Here is a 17376-nt window from a genome sequence, read left to right on the forward strand (position 1 = left end):
TTGCTATGCTTTCATCTTCTTCAGCATCTGATTCTTCAACAATTCCTAGTGATTCATCATCACTATGTTCTCCAAGGTCTCGTACAAGCAGATTCAACTCATCTGAAGACTCAACATGAGCAATAGTCATAAAAGCCGAATAGTTCCCCTCTCCATCACAGCTCTCTTCAGATTCTGAGTCAGACGAATCCGAGTCACTCAAGGTCGTGGCATACACTTTACCTTTCGATTTCAGATAATTCGGACATTCCTTCTTAAAGTGTCCATGCCCGTTACATTCGAAACAAGTGACACCTTGTGTGGGTTGGGATTCTTTTCCATCTTTCTTTTTGAATTCCCTCTTCTCCCTTCCAGAACTTTGGAATTTTCTTTTATCATCAAATTTTCCATTATTTTTGAATTTCAAGAACTTTCTGAAATTTTTGACAAGGTATGCAACATCTTTGTCAACCACATCTTCTCCCGATGAGTCTTGATCTTCCACCTTCTCATTAATGGTCTTTAGAGCAAGAGATTTACTCTTTCGTTGATTGGGCAGCGACATCTCATAAGTCTGCAGAGAACCAACCAGCTCCTGTACTTTGATGTCATCAAGGTCTTTGCTCTCTTCAATTGCTGTCACTTTAGCACGAAAAATTTCCGACAATGATCGAAGGATCTTCCTTACAATCTTTGAGTCCTCCGTTTTCTCCCCCAAGTTGAACTTACTGACCACCACCTCATTTAGCTTCCCATAGAAAGAGTCAAAAGACTCATCCTCACTCATTTTGAGCTCCTCAAACCGAGTGGTCAGCATTTGCAACTTGGTGTCTTTCACTTTCTTCGTGCCTTCATAGGTGGTTTCCAAAATCTCCCATGCTTCTTTGTCAACGGTAATATGAGAAATCCTGTGAAATTCATCTGGAGACACACCACAGAAAATAGCATCGAGTGCTTTACTGTTAGCATTAGATGCAGCAAGTGCTGCCTTATCCCATGTGGATTTGGCTGCCTCAGGTTTGGTCCAACCAATCTCAACAGCATCCCAAATGGATTCATCAATAGAACACAGAAAAGCTCTCATGCGAACCTTCCAAAAAGCATAATTACTACCATCAAAATATGGAGGTGCATTTAGGGATTGAGACCTATCCATCTCAAAAGGAAGTCAAGGATCACACAATGGTAATGAAACCAATAGCAGTGTACCCGCTCTGATACCAAATGAAAGTTCAAAAACGTGTACAAAACACCTTTGAACGTTTAGACCCCCAAAATACAACTTAACCAATACAAGCAATATGTCAAACAACTAGTGTGCGGAAACTTAACACATGCTATAATACGAAATTGGTTAAAGACTATCTAAGCCATAACAAAATAAAACCACAGCAGATAATAAAAAGGCAAAGATAGAGAGGAAGGAAGATGCAAACACAAAGACAACACGCGATGTGTTATCGAAGAGGAAACCGAAGTCCTCGGCAAAAAACCTCTCCGCTGCCCTCCAAGCGGTAAACAATCCACTAGAAAATACAGTTGGGATACAAGGACAGCAATAGACCCTCCAAGCCTAATCTACCCAGTGCACCTAAGCCCTCCAAGCTTCTTGCTCCAACGAGGTTGCGCCGAACCTTTTTCTTTTCTAGCTTCCCGGATTCCGCTACTGGACCGTAGCATCAACCAATGAAGATTGGTTCCTTCCTAACTGCTTCCCAGAAATCCAAACAACTGTCTCACAGTGATAATGATGGTGAGAACCAGGTTTGGTATAATGCCTCTCAAGGATTTGACAATGGAGAGGAAGAAAGTAGAGGAATTTGAAGAGACTGTAAGGTATAGATTGTGGGTGAAACAATCTTGTTTTTCTTTAGGGTTTCTCTCTCAAAATTCTCTCTGGAAGCCCTCTTTCAATCGTGGGTAAAAGGGGTATTTATACTGGAGTGGGAGAGGAATATGAAACGTCAGGTTTTACAAAACAGGGGTGGCTCGCGGCTTGACCTCGCGGCTTGACTAAGTCGCGAGATCCAGTCGCGAGTTAACCGTATGGCCAATTGTCCTGTTTTGTCCTGTAGTGCTCCAGCTAGCATGACTGTTCATCTTCCAGCATGCTTGGCACGTGTGCTGCTTCTGGCGGCTTGCAGCCGCGAGTCACCCGCAAGTCCCAGCCGCGAGTCTCTGTTTTCTTGCACACTCTTGAGCAATCTTCACTCTATCTCACTCACTACCCTTACAACAAACCCACCTAAATACAGGGTTACTAAATGCTGAATTACAAGCAAATTTGGCACGGAATAAAGCCAATTAGATGGTTGAATAAATTCAACCTTACACACTGCTATGATATATATAATTTTGAAAATCACTATTAGACCCTACATATACAGTATCAATTCACTATCACTGTTCGTGAAATTCTACTAAATAAAACACAAAATAAAAGAATAAATTAGTTCAATAATATCTCCTAAATTGAATGGGGATAAGTGCATGAGATCGTTTAGCTCAATTATAGTTTTTTATGTTCAAAATCTTCACATACAAAATATCTAGATAGAAATAGTATAAAAAATATACTCATTAGTTCAAGAAAAAAAAAATAACAACAAAAATCTAAACAATTTAATTTGTATTAAAAGCTAACAAAATCTAATTTTGATTCTAATCAAATTTTCTTTAATCTTTGATTATATATATAAATATATATATATATATATATATATATATTACCTAGGTTTATTATATTGTACTCCTCATTTTCTACACTAAACTAACTCACTTGGTACAAAAATTTTAAAAAATTAGCTTATATGGGACACGTGATGCAAAATTAAACTCTAACTGAAATCCAACTTTTAGACTAAATTAACTCACTTGATACAAAAATTTAAAAACTTACATTAGATGAGACAGATAGCACAAAATTATGCTCTAATTGAATTCTAATTTGAAATCTAATCAGATTCTCAACTTTGCCTATTAATATATACTAGTGTGTAGCCCCATGCATATGCACGGGTATAATTAAAAAAAATTACAATTATATGCTTCAAATTATACCTTTTTTTAGAAGAGGTTCAAATTATACATGGTATTAACTTACATTTTTTTAAAACCATACATTTTTAAAATATGTAATAGTTTCTCATTTTATATATATATATATATATATATATATTTATAAGATTGAGAATTTAATTAGTTTTAAACTCTTCAATTTTTGCACCCAATTATAATTTACTTGCCACAAAAATGAAAAACTTAGATGGACCCATGGCCAAAAATTAAACTCCAATTGAAAGAAAATTTAGAATTTAATTGGATTTGGACTCTTCGATTTTTACACTCAATAATTCACTTGGCAAAAAAGTAAAAATTAAATGAGATACATAGTGCAAAATTGAGAATTCATTTAAAATCTAATTGGATTTTCTCTAAACTTTATTTATTAATATATATATATATATATATATTTTAGAATTTAATTGGTTTTAAATTTTTTGGTTTTTACACCCAATAATTCACTTACTATAAAAATTAAAGACTTAGATAGATACGTGACAAAAAATTAGACTCTAATTGAAATCCAATTTAGAATATAATTGAATTTGGACTCTTTGATTTTTACACTCAACTAGCATGTAATCCCATGCATATGCATGGATACACTTAAAGATATATAATAAAATGCATAATATAATTCTTATATATATAATTTAAATACTATTGATAGTCATTTTTATATTTTGTTAACTTTTTAAAACAAATTGTAAGGATATTATTAGGTATAAAATTGTCCATGTTTTTTTTTTAAATTATTGTAAAGCACTTTTTTTTTTCGACTCATTTATTCTAGACTCTTTAGTTTTTGTACTTAATAACTCACTTGGATGAATATTTATGATGTGATCACATGTTTGATTCTAAAATTAAAAAATAATGCTCCACAAGAATCAATAATTTAGGACACAAAGCACAAAATTGGAACTCGAATTTGGAATTGTAATTTGAGTTTCTCTTTGCTTCACCTATTATATAGATATATTGGTAATTCACTTGGCACAAAATTAAAAATTAAATAGAACACGTGACGCAAAATTGAAAATCAAATTAAAATCTAATTAAATTTTCTCTGAGTTTTGGCTATTAATATATATATATATATATATTACCTAGGTTTATTTATATTGGACTCCTCGTTTTCTACTCTAAATTAACTCACTTGGCAAAAAAATTAAAAAAAATATATATATATATATATATATATTGATTAGATGGGACACATGGCACAAAATTAAATTCTAATTGAAATCTAATTTTTACACTAAACTAGCTTGTAACCCTATACATATGTATGGATACAATTAAAGATATACAATAAGATGTATAATATAATTCTTATATATGATTTAAATACTATTGATAGTCATTTTTATATTTTATTAACTATTTAAAAAAAATTGTAAGGATATTATTAGGTATAAAATGTAAATCGTCCATTTTTTATTATTATTGTGAAACACTTTTTTTTATGATTCATTTATTTTAGACTCTTTGGTTTTTGTAATTAATAACTCACTTTGATGAATATTTATGATATGGTCCCACATTTGATTCTAAAATTTAGAAATAAAACTCTTTAAAAATAAATAATTTAAGACACATAGAGCAAAATTGGAACTATAATTTGGAATTTTAATTTTAATTTCTCTCAATTTCACCTATTATTATTATTATTATTATTATTATTATTATTATTATTATTATTATTATTATTAACTCACTTGGCACAAAAATTTAAAATTTTAGATTAGATGAGACACATGGAGCAAAATTAGACTCTAATTGAATTCTAATTTGAAATCTAATTAGATTTTCTCTCAGTTTTTCATATCAATATATATATATATATATATATATAGATTATCAAAAATAAATAAATAAATCTTTCAAAATTGTTATTGAGTTTACCAAATTTTTAAGCCATATAAAGAAACTTTATCGAGGGATTTTTATTTTTTTGGCATAATCCACTTTAAAATTTCAAAAAATGTTATGTTCACAACATTTTTACAATACTTTCACTACAAATTTTAAATGGCAGGTTGTTACTGGTTATTATTGGCGGGAAAAAAAAGTAATTTCAATGGTGGGTTCTAATTAGAACCAATAACAACTTATCATTTATGATTTATTGTGAAAATATTATAAACGTAACACTTCTCTAAAGTTTTGGAGTAACTTTTACATGGTAACCTAGCTTCACTCTTATCTTAATTTTCACTTGGTTTACTAAATTTTTAAACCATATAAACTATAAAGCAACTAGTTGAGGTTCTTTTTTCAATTGCCATGTATCAAACTTTGAGTGACTCGTTTTTTTTGACCCGATCGAATTTGTTTTAAGGAAGTCGAGCCAGCAGACATCAACAAATGAGGTAACAAAGGCTACTAGTGCGTCACAAATTTGCACTCAAATAACAATTCAGCTAAAGTTGGGGGGTGACGGAGGAGCAAAATTCTAACTAATGATGATGATTATATGAATGAATCACAAAAGAGGGAAATTTTGTAGAAATTGATGAAATTTGAGGTTATGTAAGACGATTTATTGGTGGAGCTTAGCTTTTAAATTATAGCAATTCAAAGGCACCGGTTGGGTACTTGGGTTGTGCAGCCAACCACTGACCAGCCAAAACCGCCCCAACCCGGCAGGTTGGGGTGGGTTGCCTTCTGTTTTTTTTTTTTTTTGGCCACAGGTTGGTCAAGTTCAAGTCAAGTTAAGAAATTCACAAATTCATCTAACTCAACCCGACTTGTTTGAAGTATATGGTTAAATGATTAAATTTATCATATTTCATTAGTTTAAGCTTTTGGAGGCAATCAGTAATTTAACACGATATCAAGCAAGAAATCCTAAGTTTAATCCTTATCTCCTCCACTCTACCTCCCATTTAAATTCTCACGTGTTGGACCTCATCTATTAAAGATAGTTTCGGCCCACATGTGAGGGGGAGTGTTAGAAATATGTGGTTAAATAATTAAATTTACCATTTTTCATTAATTTAAACTTCTGGGACAAGCGGTAATTTAACACAACCCACCTATATTAATATTGATGGGGAATATTTCAACAGCACTCATCAGACATCCACTCGTCCGACACCTACCACTCAACCAACATGGCCTACTCATCCGAAATGTACATCAAGTGAACGACTGAAGCACCTAAGAGCTACTCGTCCGTCAATCAACTCGTTTGCCACCTACATGGATGTACGAGTGAGATAACTTAGTTTTTTACACCATGTAAATGCTTATTTAGAGTTTTTTATTTTATTTTTTTTTCTTATACTCCAATCCCCTAACTTGAAATCCTAAGGTTGTCCCTATTCTCTAAGACCCCAAATTATATTGACCCTGATCTTATAATTTGAACTTTTTTTTTCTTTGAGAAAGTTATAATTGGAACTTGATTCGCTTTATAAAGACCAAACAAAACCACTTAATTATAAGACCAAAAATGACATCTTAATTTCAAGGCTTTATTTTTGGGCGGATAATTTCAAGGCTCTTGGCCTAGTCAAAACTTCACTATATCAGTTCTACTAATTTGAGCGCTACAGACAAAATTGGTATATCTCTGGCCTCGTGCAAGTGTGCAAGTGCAGCCCCTGCCGCGAACCCACCCTTCAAAGCTTCAAAGCGTATAGTTTGGACACGTTGAAAGATGCACACCCCATGTTTATATAAGAAATCAATGCAACATGGATTCATTCATTGATGTCAGTAAGCATTCTGGAAAAATACTGTTGAAGAAGTAAATGCCAAAGGTTAGATCCCAGCGTTACAAACTCCGTAAATGTGTTATTTTGCCACGAGTTTGCATACCTAAATCATTTTTGGGAAGTCCTTTCCCCAAGGGTAGATACATACTTCGGAATTTCATGCAATTTAACCTCCGGTGCAAGTTCCATTTTTGAGAACTTCAACTCTCCATAATTATAAATTATTGAAAATTGATATATACTTAAAATTTGAAATTATATATTATAAAAATTTTAATGGTTTAAAATAATGTTATAGGAGTACGTATTATTTTAGTAATATTTAGTTCCTGAAGATTTCAAATATTAATTGTTATATGTATGGGTGTCCAAGAGACCCGCTAACCCAACCCACCTGAGGGATCTAACTGGACCCAAACCGAACTCATTCATTCCAGGGGCTGTCAGCACGAGTCTCCACCTTCAAAATCCAACTTCAGTATGTTGAGTCCTGGGTTCTCTCCTCCAAAGCTCGAGCAACTCAATCCAACCAATGACCCAACAAGAGATCTCATCTAATCTGGTGATATTTCCACCAAATCTAGTGAGATCTCATCGAATCTTTGCCATTTTCTGCCTCTTTTCAACGTGATCTCACTAGATTTTCACTATTTTCCACCCTTATCTCACCGGATTTGCAATATTTTTTGAATCTCCAGTTTCACCCTAATTCAACCGATACCTAATGATTATCTAATCCATCTGATCCAATCTCTTTACTAGTCAATGGCAAATCTAGTTCTTCTCCACTTGATCTAATCAGTTCAGTTGCAAGTAGGGCACAAACCCGACCTAAACCAATCCGTGGACACCCTTAATCACATGTTCCAGTTAGCTCAAATTGTAAAGTCATTTCTTACCAAATAAGGAACTTAGGTTTGAATCATGTCTAAATCAAAACTATTTGGTGTCTTAACCTGATGAATGAAAGAACAATTATCACCAAAACAGATGACATAAATTCAAAGCTATTATATATATATCAAAAATAATTGTAAATTCTTGAGTGTTGACATTTCGGTGAATTTCATGTTAGGAATTTCAAATTTTGAAAATGATAAATTCTTGAAAGTTGACATTAATGTTGTTTGGTATACTTAGAAGTTGAATTTTAGGATTCAAACCAAAAATATGAATATAGGGAGATGGGGAATTGTAGGGTTTAAACCAAAAACACGGGAGACCTCACAAATGATACAATTACCACTATGTTATCACTTAAACCCCAGTAACAAAATCCTCTTGATAAATTTATAAAAAATTTATTTGTGTGATGAATATTTTTTAAATATAGTAATATTAACTCTATGTACTTAGTTTTAAAAAAGAAAATGTGATAAGTTGCTCATGCCTTAGCATGGAGAGCTCGTTTTTCTTTTCCTTTACTAGTTTGGATGTTTGGATGGAGGATGTCCCACCAAACATTTTACATTGTGTTCTTGATGATTTTCCTAGTTAATAATATACCCTTGCAGTCTTGATTCTCAAAAAAATAAAAATAAAAAATAAAATAAAATAAAAAAGTATAAGTAATGTGTGTGTGTATATATATATATATATATATATATATATATATATAAACAAGATGTGATATTTCTGACCTAAAAGGAAGGAGTTTGAATTATCCCGTTTAATGGGAATTGAGATTCTCATTTGAATTGTAATTCTTGATAATTTTGTAAAATAAACAACCATTTTTTTTTTTTTTTTTTTTTTGATATGAACAACCAAACAACCAAATTTTTTTTAATTCTAATAAGCTAGCAACTCCTATCCCAAATCTATATATAGATTAATAACCAAATCTTAAAGAAAATCCAATTAGATTTTAATTAAATTCTCAATTTCGTCTCATTTGTCCCATTTAATTTTTAATTTTGTAAGTGAATTATTGAATGTAAAAATCAAAGAATTCAAATCCAATTAGATTATAAATTTGATTTCAATTGGAGTCTAATTTCTACCATGTGTTCATATAAGTTTTTAATTTTTGTAGCAAATGAAATATTGGATGCAAAATATCAAAGAGTCTAAAACCAATTAAATTCTAAATCATATATATATATATATATATAATTTGAACAGTATAATTGTAATTATTTTTAATTATATCCATACATACTCACGGGGTTATACATTAATTCCTATGTAATGCGCACCGCCAAAATAATTGAAATTTGATCAAACTCAAAGAATATCTCATGGTGGCTTGTTTTTCCCCTTGAAAACGCATTAGAAAATTTTCTATTCTATTTTTGATGGAACATCTAAATCTGAAGAACTGGTGATTAATAAGACCTCGCCAACTTATTTCATTTATATAGAGTTATATAAGTCACAACCTTGTGCAAGACATAATCTCCAGATCTATGGGTCTTTCCACTAAAGAATTACTTTTACTCCCTAGTGTATTTCTTACCCAGGTTCGTGGAGAGTAAAAATTTGCATATTGCTCATTTTTTTCAATTGGACAATGATAGTTGCGAATACATTAAGTTGCTTGAATGAATGATCATCCAAAAGTCACCGAGGAGACCTCCAATCGTAAAACCGCAGCAGCCGGCAGTTATGACATATGACCCCATCTCTTTACTTCGATCCTAAGAATATGCATTTAAAAGTTACGCAACTTGCAACACTTGACTTTTCCTTTCTTTTTTTATTCTTCTTTTTAGCTTTCCTCCCCTTTCGCTTTACCAGTGACCTAAGTAGCTCAAATTATTGTGAATTTAAGGGTCATGTCAGTGTTTAATTTATAATACAAAGTTTTCTTAATTCTTATCACCTTAGGATTCTGCCATTTTTGACCAATTCACTGGACATGCTCAAGCCATTTGGCTTGAGGCTGTATTAACTTTAATCAACACCTACTCATCTTTTTATTGATGCCTTTTTTTTTTTGCTTCCCTGATATATTAATTATTAGCACTTTCATTCAAAAGCCACAGTTGGCAAACATGTCGCATGATTCAAATTTTCATCCCCCTTTTACCTAAGCGTTAGGTGGCTTATTTCAAAGCTTTAAGCCACCGCACCATGCCAGCCCACAGAGAGAGAATACATAAAACCGTCTCTCACACCCCCTCTTTTTTCAGTTACATTATAATATATAATGAAAAATGCATTTTTACCAATATATCAAATACACCTAAATTGGCAATAAATTTCACATATCTGATTTGTGTGTTATTAATGATGAATAATTAGTGTCAGTGATTGGCTCTTTTGAGAGTCAATAATTTTTCATATTCATATAAACCTACTAACTCCACAGATGTAAATTCGTTGTTCAACAAAATATCATTTTTACCAGCCCCTTGCGATGTTATCAACTACTAACTGAATTTAAAATCTCTTCAGAAACTACCAACATTTACGGAATTTAGGACTTTGTCGAACAGGACCAGACACCAGGGACAAAAAATTTCCTATCAGACTTGCCACTGAAAAGTACCAACTACCACGACGGAAGCAATTTAAAATGCAACCTTCACTAAAGCACCCGTTCAAAAATAATAAACCCAACAAGACAGTAGATACCAGTATGTATATATATATATATATATATATGCGAATTTCAAAGTTTAGATCCTTTTTAACTATTGATATTCCTCCAGCTCCAATGATACAAAGCAACGGCCTATTCTTTTTTTTTTTTACAAAAGTGATAGAAATGGCCTATTGTTTATATATATATATATATATATATACTACTTATTAGCAAATTAAATGAGGGGCAATTTTAAAATGGCATAAGGTTTGATTGCCAACTATTTTGAAGCAGACAAGCATGCCAAGATAAAAATTACACTTACCGAGAACAAAAATACAACAAACATGCCAAATGCGCACAGAGTGCGAAAGATACTTCACAAGCTTTCAAGCCAGTAATTAAATATAATTTTCATAGAAAGTTTATGACCGCAAACTGACACTAGCATAAAAATTTTCTCATACAATAGCTATTAACATTAATGTTCCCAGGGAAAAAAAACCGTCAAATATGGAAAGAGGAAAAAAAAAATTAAAAGGGAAAAAAGCAGCACAATCACTCTCCTGCTACAAACATCCTACTAAAGGACATGGTTGAACCACAGATAATGCAAGGTGAGCAAGGACTTTGAGGACCAATTTTGTGCGAACCACATCCAGAGGACAATTAAAAGCCTCTCACGCGCAGATGAAAAGCTTTGATTCGATACATCAAGATCAAAATATCATACCCTCCTTCAGTGATACTACCCCAACACTTCTCCACGTCAACCAAATCGAGTTCACATGACACATGACACGAAAAGCCAACTAAATGGAAATAAAACTCACCATCAAAGCACTGTTGTAGAATTTAGAAGCACTTCCTGTGAACAATGGATGGACCACTCTCGTCGTACTCACCCTTGGAAATCCACATCTAATTCAACACAGAACAAAGCATGTCAGTCTTGAACGAAACAATATGCAAAAATGAAACTAACAATGGTGAAAGGCAATTCACCTGCTGGAAGGTGCTGAGGGATGCAAGGATTGATCCTCCGATCCAGACACTGTACTTCCTCTCTGGTGGTGCCACAACCTTAATCTTCATGCTGCTTGGGGCAAGTGCAGTGATCTCCTTGCTCATCCGGTCAGCAATACCAGGGAACATGGTTGAACCACCACTAAGAACAATGTTTCCATAAAGATCCTTTCTGATATCCACATCACACTTCATGATAGAGTTGTAGGTGGTCTCGTGAATTCCAGCAGCTTCCATTCCGATGAGAGATGGCTGGAAGAGGACTTCTGGGCATCGGAATCTCTCAGCTCCAATTGTGATGACTTGCCCATCAGGCAGCTCGTAGTTCTTCTCTACGGAGGAGCTGCTCTTGGCAGTCTCAAGTTCCTGCTCATAGTCAAGGGCAACATATGCAAGCTTCTCCTTCATGTCACGGACAATTTCCCGCTCAGCAGTGGTGGTGAACATGTACCCTCTCTCGGTGAGAATCTTCATCAAAGCATCAGTGAGATCACGACCAGCAAGGTCCAGACGGAGGATGGCATGTGGGAGGGCATACCCTTCGTAGATAGGCACAGTGTGACTCACACCATCACCAGAGTCCAGCACAATACCTGTTACAAAGAGAAGCCAATTTAGGGTTGGTCTAATATGATGACAAGTGTATAAAATTCAGGTTGAAATAGTGATTGATACTAACCAGTTGTACGACCACTGGCATACAGAGAGAGAACAGCCTGGATAGCAACATACATTGCAGGCACATTGAAGGTCTCGAACATGATTTGAGTCATCTTTTCCCTGTTGGCCTTGGGGTTAAGAGGAGCCTCAGTGAGAAGCACTGGGTGCTCTTCAGGAGCAACACGAAGCTCATTGTAGAATGTGTGATGCCAGATCTTTTCCATGTCATCCCAATTACTGACAATACCGTGCTCAATAGGATATTTCAAAGTAAGAATACCCCTCTTGGATTGGGCTTCATCACCCACATAGGCATCCTTCTGCCCCATACCAACCATGACACCAGTGTGTCGGGGTCGGCCCACAATACTGGGGAACACTGCCCTGGGAGCATCATCACCAGCAAATCCAGCCTGTAAACCAAGCATGCATTAGAAGATTTCCCAAATACTTAAAAAATAATAATAACAAATCTTGGCCCATGTAAGAAGTACGAAATGGATTGACTAACCTTCACCATTCCAGTTCCATTGTCGCAAACGAGGGGCTGGATATCCTCAGCATCGGCCATTTTTTACAAACCTACATGTAATGCAAACAGTTACAATTATCATAAAGTACAACATAATAATGACAATCCATAGATACTCAACTACCAGCACACTGTACATAGCCACACAAAAAAAAATCTGCCATTGCATCCAAAAATATTCATTTCCATTCAGATACAAAACATCTTATCCAATATCAGAAACAACACCTACAGTGCTATACATTTTAAGCAAACAAGAGATTACAAATCACTCAGTGAAAAACAAAAGGAAGCCACTTACTTAGCATTCTTACTTACCTTTCTTACTAGAAACTTCCTAGACTTTTAGTTGAATATATACACAACTAAAATCCAATAGATCTAAACCTCTTAGTTGAAAAATATTGGCAAAAACGGTGAAAAAGATGCTCACATTTTGCTTCCTTGTTTCAAAAATCATCAAAATTATTGTTTGTTTTTCCATCACTTAACGAAATTGCAGTTGAAACAAAATACAACTTAACTATTGAATGAAGAGTCAGATTAAAATCAATCTTGATGATCAAAACGTACAGAGATCTAGACCGGTAAAAACCAGATCAGACAGTCAAACCAAGCAACACTACCAAAATGCATCGATCGGAGAAATAGTCGATCCATACAAGAGGCTATATTTCAATTTCAACCAAAAATGGAATCGCAAGCTTTCCATACTGTTAGATCTCAAGTCAACAAGCACAAAAAACTACACTAAAACCCTAGATCAGTAACAAATCCACAGCAATCTAACTCAATTTCAGCAAACAAACCGATCTATTCACACAATCTAAGAAACACCAAACTTCAACACACAAAAATCAAATCGTACATAAACCGATCGAGGTCAAAATCAGATCGAACGGTCGTAATCCATAAACAAAACTAAATCTAACAAGATAACAAGAGTGAAAACAAAAATAACACTTCGGATCGGAGCAAACTCACCTTAGATAACCAAGAACGACGACGGAGAGAGAGGAAATCGAAGATCGAAGAAGAGCAAGCCAACCTCCGAAGTCGAAGGCTAGGCTTTCTCCGTGTGTGAGAGAGTGTGAAGAGTTGAGAGCAGACAGAGAGAGAGAGGGTGAGATGTGAAAATTGTTGGAGAATGAGAATAATAGGAGGATTGATCTAGAAAATGAGTGTATATATATAGGTAAGAGAGGGATGAATTTGAAATGGAAATGAAATATTTCGGACCAAATATTTAATTTTTTTTAAATGAGGGAGAGGAGTGAAGAGGAAAGAGGAATCATTTGCACCACGAGAAAAGATAGGGTGACCTGGCTGACAGCCTTTTGCTTTCAAAGTTTTCACCCCCCCCCCCCCCCCCCCATCCCATTTCGATTGTTTTTTCGTTTTTGTTTTAGCTTCACGTTTTTCATTTTATTTTACGCCGTTGGATTTGTATCCCAGGATCTTTTCCACGTCAGCTTCGGCGTGTAAGTGGGGACTACGTGCGGCCCGCTCGGGTCGGGTCGGGTCGTGTTCAGCATTTTTGTTCCTCTTTCACTCTCTCAGTCACTACAGTACTCACTCCCTCACTCACCTTGTCCTTGGCAAGGAGATACAGTAAAAAAAATAGTTTATCACATCAGGCGCCGAGCTTTGAGAGGTGCAGCTTGATCGGCTTGGCTTGGTGGACCCCATGAGTTTTCCGCTAAAACTCTCAAACTTTTTCAAATTCAAAATTGCATTTCGGGTTTTGAGTTACTAGTTACTACACAATGTTCGATTTTCAGTTCCATTCTAAACTTCTTCTTCTTTTTTCTTTTGAGGGAAAATTCTAAACTATAATAATTTAATTTAATTCCTCAATATTTAAAAATGTTTTGATATTGGCCTTATCCTTCATTTTTTGTGATGATTATACAAACTATCGTCTACCATTATTTAGGGACTGATTGGTATTTGCTTTTAAACAACAATAACACTTTTGACATGTATTTCTATAACACTCAAATATGTATTTTTACAACACTAAAAACTGAACAATAATACTTAAACATTGCTACTAGACAGGCCCTAGTTTAAAAAAAAAAAAAAAAAAAAAAAAACCATCATTTAGAGTATTTACCTAAGACTCAATGCATATTTAACCAAATTTAGTCACGGTTGATAGTTTAACACATTTATTATTCACCAAAAACTACATTAACTCAATACTTTATTATTTCTATTTAAATATTATTTTCTTTCTCTTTAATTATTTGTAATTGAATAGAATTAAATAATCTTGATTAGATGTTTTAAAATGAATGGAATATAAGTAATCTTATTCGGAAATAATATAGAGGGAACGTAATGAAATCATTTTATGACAATATTACTATTAGACCCTTAATTTAAAATAAATTGTTGAATATAAAAGGGTATTTTGAGAATTTTAGTAAAAAATTCATTAAATTTAATTTTATTCTCTCTCATTCCTCCCAATTTCAAGAGAATGAAAATTTGAGATGTTAAGGGAATAAAGAGAAATGAGTGTTCCCCCCTACCCATTCTATTCCCTCTCACTTAAACTTTTCCTCCATTAAGGCTCCGTTTGGGAGTTTATAAGGGAGTGAAATGGAATGATCAAAAGGGAATGAAAAGAAATGGAATAGAATTAAATGTATGTAGGGAAGGGAAAGGAATGAAAAGAATGGATTATAATGGAATTAAGTAACCTTGATTGAATGTTTTAAAAATAAAGGAATAGAAATGAATGGAATGTAAGTAATCTTATTTGGGATCAACATAGAGGGAATTGAATAAAATTATTTTATGACAATATTACTATTAGACCCCTATTTTAAAATAAAGGATTGAATACATAGGATATTTTGGGAGTTTTAATAAAAAAATCATTAAATCTAATTTCATTCCCTCTCATTCCTCCCAATTTCGGGGAGAATGAAAATTTGAGGTTTTAAGGGAATAGAGAGGAATGAGTGTTCCTTCCTACCCATTCCATTCTCTCCCACTTAAACTCCCAAATAAGGGAATGAGCTTTCCATTTCTTCCAAAAAACTCCCAAACAAGAGAATGGAAGAATATTCGAAAATTATTCTTTTTATTCATTTCCATTCCATTTCATTCTCTCCTCCTAAACAAAGGCTAAAATCACCACCATTAGAAACAACTAAACAAAACCACACTAAAAACACCCAAACACAAATCCAAATCAACCCAATTAAATCTAATATAAAATATTAAAGTCAACCATCAAATCACGGTGTCATTGATATTTCGAAGGAAGAAGAGGGTAGCAATGATAATTCTGTTGTGGCAACCTACATGATTTCTTTGAGCTCTATGGATTGCAATCTTTTAGAGAGAGAGAGAGAGAGAGAGAGAGAGAGAGAGAGAGAGAGAGAGAGAGAGAGAGAGAGAGAGAGAGAGAGAGAGAGAGAGAGAGCTTTGTGGACATTGACATAGGAAGAAAATCATGGTGATGGTGGCATTGCTCCGATCTACAAGCTTTATGGACTTCAATCACTAATCCTCCACCACAAGGTCCACAACCATGGTTTTAGAGAGAGAGAGAGAGAGAGAGAGAGAGAGATAAAATTAAAAATTATTTAGCCTGTTGATGAATAGTAACCCAATAAAGGTATTTAGTTATTGTTAATTTGTTGTTTGTTATGCTAAAGTATTGAGGGTAATGCATGATGTTTTTGTTGGAGTTTATTTTTATTTTTACCCAAATTCAATTAACTTGATGAGAATGCTCTCATGACAGAAACATTTTTCATACACATTTTTATAATGTCAATATGACATATTATGTTCCTAAGAGTTTTGTAATTTAGTAGCATTGCTTGGTCTCACTTATAAGAAGAATTAGGGGGCAATTGGTTCAAAGGAATTTGCATTACACTCGGCATTCAGATTTGTAAGAATGTGATGCCGGGAAATGTAACTAATTTTATGTTTGGTTTGATTAGGAATCTACTAAGATTTCCAAGAATATGACATTCTTATGTTAGGTTTATTCCTAAGAATTTTAAAAGAATTATTTATTTTTCCTAACATATTTTATATTTATTAACACAATATCAAGTCATTTCTTTTTAATCATCTTCCAACTAAATAAAATAAAATATAAATATAAACAATAAATCATGGCTTATTCACTAAAATTGAATTCAAACATTCTTCAATGACCCAAATAATACAAAAATGATTTTTTAAATTATTGTTTTCATGGCAATCACAACATCATGCTTTGTTAATAAAAAAACTATTTTCTTTTTAATTCTTAATCGTTATTTTAAAAAATAGATAAATATGTTTTTTCCTATTAGTTAAGGGTATGAAGGAATATGTAAAATTATCAATATAAATATAAATATATATATATATATATATATATATAAACTTTCTATAGGTCGGGGAATGTGGGTACCCACCTGTTTTGAAGGAAATCCACATCCCTACAAAATTGGATTGAGAGGGAATTTAGATACACTCCATTTCAAACATCTAATTCTCTTGTACAATTTGCAACTAAACATTCTCAAGGATCTTAAAATATTACCCCATACCAAATGACATCTTAATGTTCAAGTCTCCCCCACTACTTATTAAAAAAAAAAAAAAAATTCCCACTATTGTAACAATTTAAAAATTAAAATAAATGCAATACTATGCAACAAAAAAAAAAAAATTAATGGGAAACATGTTGAATATACACCAAGAACTATAATGATTCATTTATTTTATTATTTTATATAATATAAAATTTATATCTTTTTTGTTTGTTGTGATTGTGAAAGTAATATAAGTTAGCTTAGCCGGTAAAATTTCTAATGGTTGAATAAAAGATCTACAATTCAGTC

At 33.3% G+C, this 17376-nt stretch overlaps 1 protein-coding gene across 1 annotated transcript; it reads right to left on the reverse strand.

Annotated features, from left to right (window-relative positions):
- Positions 1–10671: 10671 nt before the first annotated feature.
- Positions 10672–13696, reverse strand: LOC126733307 (actin-7). The gene is made up of 5 exons (XM_050436545.1): positions 13499–13696; positions 12494–12564; positions 12002–12395; positions 11302–11915; positions 10672–11217 (listed from the first exon to the last, which is right to left on the reverse strand). The coding sequence occupies exons 2-5, from the start codon at positions 12551–12553 to the stop codon at positions 11152–11154; spliced, it is 1134 nt and encodes a 377-aa protein (XP_050292502.1). The 5' UTR covers positions 12554–12564; positions 13499–13696; the 3' UTR covers positions 10672–11151.
- Positions 13697–17376: the final 3680 nt, after the last annotated feature.

Source organism: Quercus robur, chromosome 6 (genome assembly GCF_932294415.1).
Source record: "Quercus robur chromosome 6, dhQueRobu3.1, whole genome shotgun sequence".
NCBI classification, from domain to species: Eukaryota; Viridiplantae; Streptophyta; class Magnoliopsida; order Fagales; family Fagaceae; genus Quercus; species Quercus robur.